At 35.8% G+C, this 7913-nt stretch overlaps 1 protein-coding gene across 1 annotated transcript; it reads left to right on the top strand.

The window, feature by feature from the left end:
* The first annotated feature begins 1189 nt into the window (after positions 1-1189).
* LOC110912038 (probable prolyl 4-hydroxylase 10) lies at positions 1190-6410 on the top strand. Its single transcript, XM_022156707.2, has 8 exons — positions 1190-1492; positions 1563-1647; positions 3075-3172; positions 3274-3371; positions 4096-4225; positions 4310-4497; positions 5619-5706; positions 6204-6410. Exons 1-7 carry the CDS (start codon positions 1287-1289, stop codon positions 5690-5692), a joined length of 879 nt encoding a protein of 292 aa, XP_022012399.1. The 5' UTR covers positions 1190-1286; the 3' UTR covers positions 5693-5706; positions 6204-6410.
* Positions 6411-7913: the final 1503 nt, after the last annotated feature.

Genomic DNA, 7913 nt, shown 5'->3' with positions numbered 1-7913 from the left:
AGACCCCAGTTTTTATTTTTTGAAAGGTGTGAATTATTCGCGAATGTCGGGAGGTCTAGCATACGTTGTCTTAACCAGGTCCGCGCTAAAGAGCCCTCTCGCACAATAGATCTCCAATTTAAACCTTCAATGAGAAACCCCTATCACCTAGACTCAAACTTGAAACCTGGAGGGGAAAACTCACCCGTGTCCACCATAGGTGAAACTTAAATACCATTTGACCACCACTAGAGCACTAGTGATGGTTTGAAAGACCCCAATTTTAAGTTGTACAAAACAAAAATAATTTATTAACCTTTTGATATCTTAAAATATGCTTTGCTTGATATAGATAGAATATACTTTGGATTTAGTTTAATTAAAAACTACCACGAGTTGTGAGAACCATAAGAAATTCTACTTTTCGCTCGAGTTGGGCCTTCATAATTTGCACAAAGGTAAATGAAAATGTTATAAACACATCTGTAAAGAAAAAAAAACAAAAAAAATTGTACAGTCATTAATTACGCCTAATGTAAATTTTTTTTACACCCGATGTAAATTTTGCATGCGTCATTTTTTTATTTTTTATTGGAAGAAGTGATTTTTTTAAGATTCTTGAGAATTTTTTTAAAACACCTTTTGGTAAGCTTAATTCTCATAGTTCACACAACTCAAGGTTATTCTCATTTTACCCTTTCTCGAATACATGTTTTCCTTTACTTTTGAGTAAACTACCAAAATGGTCCGTAAGGTTTGATCACTTTTGCCAGTTTAGTCCAAAACGTAAACATTTTGAATTTGGATCTCTGTGTTTCAATTTTGTTTCCATTTTCATACAAAATCAAAGTCTTGTCAAATTTTTCAGTTACCTTCCAGCTTTTTGTCCTTTTTATCCCTTTTAATGAATGGCAAAATGGTCAGATCTTTCTAATTTGTTATAATAAAACGTTAAAAGACCATTTTCCTCTTCATTAAAATGGAGGAAAAAGACAAAAAAAGATAGATATTAACTGAAAAATCTGATCAGATTTTGATTTTTGAAAATAACAACAAAATTGAAACCATAGGGATCCAGATCCAAAAAATTTAAGTTTTGTAATAAAGTGGTAAAAGTGAACAAAACGTGAAACCTCAAGGAGCATTTTGGTAGTTTACTCTTACTTTTTGTCAAAACAAAACAAACAGAGATGGAGGACCAAAACACGACACATGTTGAACAACAAGCACCCACTACCGTTGACTACTCATTTTTTTAAATTACAATAATCAGCTCATCCTCACATTTCAATCTCAAATCTTCAAAAATGGGATCCAAATCACGAATCCACCACCCTCGACCTTCTCAATTTCTACGTAAATCATCTTCAAATCTCATCTTCACAGTACTCATAACGTGTTCATTCTTCATCTTAATCCTTCTGGCCTTCGTAATTCTTTCGATTCCGACCAGTTCCTCCGATTCTCCCAAGGCCCGTGAAGTCAACTCCATTGTTCATCGTTCTGTTGAAAGGTTTGTTGACTTTTTTTTTTGAATTTGTTGTTGATCTGATGATTGATTTGATGGGTTTTGGTGAATGTAGCAAGAAGAATGGAGATGAGAGGAGTGATCAGTGGGTTGAAGTTATTTCATGGGAGCCTAGAGCTGTTGTTTATCATAATTTTTTGGTTAGTATTTTTTCATTGACACAAAATTAAACCGAACCGGGATGTACCGATTTTTTAAAAATTAAACCGAGCCTGCCGGGTCAGCTGGACCGGCCCAAATGGTTCGGTTTTGGTGGCTTGCCGGTTTGGGCTGTATTTTTATTACCGAATCGCATCATTAGCTTTTCGGTAGTATAGTTTTAAAAAAAGTTAAACCGAACTGGCCGGGTTAGCTGGGGCGGCCAGATTGGTGAAACCGGCCCAAACGGTTCGGTTTTTGATGATTTGATGGTTTGGGCCCTTTTTTAGTACCGAATCGTATCAATAGATTTGCACTAAAGGACACCGTTTTGGCGGTTCAGTTCCAAATTGTAAACTGTCATTAGCTCGGTTTGGGTGGTTAGGACGGTTTTAATGGTTTTTGAACACCCCTACAATTAGAATAGAATGAATCTTGACACCAATCACAAACACCTTAAGCCTATAATTCATGACAGACAGAGTAATACTTGACTATAGTACCCATGGCTTTATAGCCTAGTGGTTTGGGGGTGAGACAAGACTTTGGACCAATAGGTCCTGGGTTCGATTCTCACAAGGGGGGTTTTTCCCATATTTATTGGGTTTCCTCTTGAATTAGTGTATAGGCATTATGCCTAGTGGAGATGGATATGACCAGGTGGTTCCGCTGGTGACACGATGATACTCCAGTGGTCCGTCAGTGATCCAAATTTGCCGTTCAAAAAAAAAAAAAAAAAAAAAAAAACTTGACTATAGTGTGTTAAGATTGTGCTCCATTCTTGTCATTGTTGGAGAATAACTTTTCATTACAAATCCATAGTCTAGCAACTAAACCAACAACCGCGCGCGAATGAGCTTCAAAAGAAACATATAAGTTATGCCTCTAATATAAAGTCACTGATTTTAACTTCATGGGGTCTGGATGACCAACATAATTTATTCTTCATGTTCAATATCTTACAACATGACTGTACCCTTTCGTCTCGTTTTGGATTCCTCTGCATCTCTTCGTTAGCCGAATCCGGAGCTTAGTTTAATAGGACTCCGAGACATTTTGGTCATAAATTCTGAGGCGTGAGGCGCACACATCACGTACGCAAGGCGTTGCTCTATGCACAACCAGATAAAACCGACCGCTTTATTGTTTTCTTAACTTGCAAAACAGGTGATCGTGTTCAAACTGTTAGGTGTTGTCATGTAAAGTTGTTTAGTTCCAACGGTTAAGTAACTCACGTAGCACATGCACAATATGGATCGTAGAACCGAATAAAATTTACCATGGTATTATGTTAAACCATTGCAAATTTAGAATCCTAACATTTAACACAACTATAAGCATATGCAAACACAAAAGTAGTTACTTAGTGGAGTCTGTTTCAGTCTTGCATAAGTTGACCAAAATAATTTTAGTCAACTTCCAATGGCAGTCCCAGGATGAATGTCAGCATCTGATTGATCTTGCCAAGCCTCACATGGAGAAGTCGACCGTTGTTGATAACGAGACTGGCAAGAGCAAAGATAGTAGGTGTGCTTTGTATACACTTCAGTTATTAATATTAGTAGTATGTTTTTTTAGTGTCATTGAGATATTTATACTGCCGAGAGTTTTGCGTGTCTCTTGTTCAGGGTGCGTACGAGTTCTGGAACATTTCTGGCCAGAGGGTATGATGAAACAGTCAGAACCATTGAAAAGAGGATTGCGGATTTCACCTTCTTGCCTGTAGGTATGCGTTTTTTCACTCTAACCGGATGTTCTAAACACATGGGAAATATCAATCCTTTCACTCTACCACGTTGTGTTTTATCTCAACTGGGTCAAATTGTAAAAAAAAAAAAAAAGCTAAAAAGGAAATGGTTAAAGTGTCAAACGGGTTAATAGCGAATAGAGGACGATAGTGACAAGCTACCTATACGCTACGTAACGATACGATGAAATAGCGGGCGCTATTTTATGTTTAACGATATACTAGAAGATAATTTTAGAAATATTGTATATGTGTATTTTATCAGTCATTTATTAAAATACGCTGTCTTCATATGTATATTAAAAAAAACAAAAATCCTGCTATTTTAGAGGCATATATCATCGCTATTTATATTAAAGAAAAAGAAAAGAAAACCTACAATCCCGCTATTTTCACGCTTGGAGTTGCCAAAATCAGATAGCGACATATTGACACATCGCCACGCTAAACGCTATAACGAGCGCTATGATCGCTATTAACAACACTGATACAACCTCCTAAATTGTATTTGTTTAAAGATTAAGATTATTATTGTAGTACTATTATTTACATAATCATATTTAACACATTATATATTTATAAAAAAATGTCCTAAATGGGCAAAAGAAAAGTGTTTACGGGTCAACCGGCCCGTTTTGACATACAATGACCCGTTCAATCACAACCTATTTTAACCCATTCTTACTGTCTAATTTGTGTCCAGAAAATGGGGAAGGACTGCAAGTTCTACACTATGAAGTCGGGCAGCAATACGAGCCTCATTTTGACTACTTCCTTGATCCATTTAACGCCAAGAATGGTGGTCAACGAATGGCTACGGTTCTGATGTACCTGTAAGTGATGCTTTCGTTTTTATTGAGTTTTCCTCGTTTTTTTGTAATCACATCATTGATATCTTTTTGTACTCTTGTTCGCAGCACAGATGTTGAAGAAGGGGGTGAGACGGTTTTTCCTAACGCAAAGGGCAACGTTAGTGCTGTGCCTTGGTGGAACGAGCTGTCTGAATGTGGTAAAGACGGGCTATCTGTTAAGCCCAAAATGGGAGACGCGTTGCTGTTCTGGAGCATGAAACCTGATGCATCTCTAGACTCTTCAAGTTTGCATGGTTAGTTGATTTTCATTTATGCTATGTATTAAACGTGTCAAACTAGACAGTTAGACATGTCTGTCAAGTTGGGTAACAGGTCAAAAACGGTTTGCGTTGAAATGGATCATTTTTAGCATTGGTTGAAAGAGTTGGGTTGACCAAGAAAGATTCTTTTGTCCATTTTTTGGATCTTTCCATAAATATTGATGTACTATATATAATTACAAAAAATATAGAGTAAAATGCCAAAATGGTCCCTGAGTTTAGGCTACTTTTGCCACTTAAGTCCACAAATGAAACCGTTTGTATGTGGGTCCATGAGGTGTCATTTTTTGTTATTTTCATCCAATTGTCAAACTGGGTTATAATTTTTTGTTAACTTCTCCCCCTTTTGTTGTTTTCCTCATTTAAATGAAGGGTATAATCGTCATTTTATACCATAATATATTTTAATTAAATGAGGAAAACGACAAAAAAAAGAGAAGTTAATAGAAAGAGTTAAATGCCATTTTAGTCCCTGTGGTTTGGACGATTTTGCCAGTTTAGTCCAAAGGTTTCATTTTTTGCCTGTGGGTCCAAAAAGGTTTCATTGTTGCCATTTTAGTCCACTGGGTTAACTCCATCCATTATTTATGTAAACGAGAAGGGCAATTCGGTCATTTTATATGTAATTCTATTAACTAGAAAGGCAATTCGGCCATATAAAATGACCGAATTGCCCTTCTTGTTAACAGAAATAATGGATGAAGTTAACCTAGTGGACTAAAATGGAAACAATGAAACCTTTTTGAACCCACAGGCGAAAAATGAAACATTTGGACTAAACTGGCAAAATGGCCCAAATCACAGGGACTAAAATGGCATTTAACGCTAATAGAAATTTCTAATCCAGTTTGCCAATTGGATGAAAATGGCAACAAAAATGAAACCTCAGGGACCTAGATACAAAAAAAAATTCATTTTTGGATTAAAGTGGCAAAAGTGGCCTAAACTCAGGGACCATTTTGGCATTTTATTAAAATATATATATGCCCGGTAAAATGGGCGGGTCGGGTAACAGAGTAAACTGGTGTTATGGTCAACATGGGTTCTTTTCAATGCTTTCTCTTTTGTCATGCATATCTTTTCTTGATTTGTAGGTGGGTGCCCTGTTATTAAGGGAAACAAATGGTCCTCTACAAAATGGATTCATGTCGAAGAGTATAAGGTTTAAATTTGCTTTAAAAGGTATTCCTGTTAACGACCTCCACTACTCAAGAATGTTATATGCATAGTTAAGAGTAAAACAAGAGACTCAAAACTCACACATAGAGGTGAATTTCGACCCATTTAGTTATAAATGAGTAGATTTGGGTCAGGTTGTGTGTTATCTTAAATGGGTCAGATCAAAACAATGAGCTAGAAAGGGATGTGTGAGTCAAATGGTTTGAAAGTCATCCATAGCCGATTTTTGTAGTCTATTTTAAATGCATACAATCTCCTAAATTATTTTATTTAAACAATTATTATCATACTAATAGTGTATTGTAAACATGCTACACTAATTTTTTTTTTAACGGAAAATTCATTAAAACACTAGCAAGACGTCCCTACTCGTGTTGACTCATTACCAACATTTCGGACTTGCCCATCTTGCTACCTCTACTCGCGTCAATTTGGTTAAAATATTTTCTCACTACCCGGTTGACTAATTTGAATGCTCTTGATTTAATCTGTTTTGGCAGGTCTGAATGACATCAACTGTTTACAAAAGCCAAAATATTTGATGTAGTCATCCCTCATTTCCATGTAATTTCTTTCATATAATATATACATAAATATTCATAATTTATACTTTTGTTCTCATTATTTCAGACATCAAGTTTATATAATTTCAATATATATTTTTATACAAATAAGAAAACAAGTCAGTGTTTGAACAAGTTAAAGTATGACATCCTTTACATTGTTATATCTTTTATTATATTTTTATTATATTGATTATGATATGTATGCAAACGAGGATATGACCACCATTTAATCCAAAGGCATATTGATTATGATATTGTTAAAAACTATGGTATTATGATGATTCAGTAACATGAACAACAAGAACAACACAAAATAGCGACAAAACAAAGTGACAAAATCTTATTTAACCCAAACCAAAAAAGTACCCCCCAAACCCTAAGATCTTACAATCGTAAGATCAATACAAACAGGAACGATACAACCGTCTTGATGATCATCCACTGATGATCATCTATACCAATACTTGCAACAGATCTCTCAAACAGATGAGAGAAACCAACAATACAACCGGAGAAAGATGAACAAAACCCTAGATCTAAAGAGATGAAAGTGATTATACAGAGAAAGTAAATAATGAAGAGAGAGAAGTCTCTTTTATACTCCTCTTGATCATATGTTCCACAACGCCTCCAACAGATCCAGAACTTGTCAACATAAGCCCTCAGATTTTCACTTTCAACCCTCCAAAATATCTGGCCCAATATACTGTTATAACAAACTTAAACAACCAAAGAATTAGTTACAACAAAGCCCACAAGTTAGGCCCAACAGGTATTAACAAGCCCAGCTAGAATGTCTAAACCCAATAAATGAAAGCCTGTATATCACATTCTTTCAACATCCCCCCATCATTCATTGGGTTTAAACATATTAATCATGCCTAACTTATTGCAAAAGAACTCAAGCTGACCCACACTAACACCTTTAGTGAACAAATCAGCAAGCTGATTTTCAGATTCAACTTTTACAGTATTAATGAACCCAGCTGCAACCTTTTCTCGTAAATAATACAAATCTACCTCAAAATGCTTGGTCCGTTCGTGAAACACAGGATTTGCTGCTATTGATATAGCTGCACTACTGTCACAACACACTTTAATAGGTAATTTGCATTTAACATGCAACTCATCAAGCAAGTTAACAATCCAAACCAATTCACAGGTGGCTGAGCACATTGCTCTATACTCAGCCTCCCCTGTAGACCTGGAAACCACACTTTGTTTCTTGCTCTTCCAAGAAACAAGGCAATTTCCAAACAACACACAGTAACCAGTCACAGACCTTCGGGTATCAAGACATTTTGCCCAGTCCGAATCTGTATAACAAACCAAATCTAAAGAACTATCCTTATTAAACAAAATACCCTTTCCTGGACACAACTTCAGAAACCTCAACAATCTCAAAGCAATTTCAAGATGAACAACTAAAGGTTTATGCATAAACTGACTCAAATACTGAACAGTATAGCTAATGTCCGGTCTAGTTAGAGACAAGTAAATCAATTTACCAACTAATTTCTGATAATTGGTAATATCATTTAATACTCTTGTATCTTCACTAACTCTTTTGTTAACCACATGGCTTAACTCAACAGGAGTATTAACAGGCTTGCAGCCTAAATACCCAAACTCAGACAGCAGCTC

The sequence above is a fragment of the Helianthus annuus genome, chromosome 15 (assembly GCF_002127325.2).
Source record: "Helianthus annuus cultivar XRQ/B chromosome 15, HanXRQr2.0-SUNRISE, whole genome shotgun sequence".
NCBI classification, from domain to species: domain Eukaryota; kingdom Viridiplantae; phylum Streptophyta; class Magnoliopsida; order Asterales; family Asteraceae; genus Helianthus; species Helianthus annuus.
This window is presented reverse-complemented; position numbering and strand designations above follow the sequence as displayed.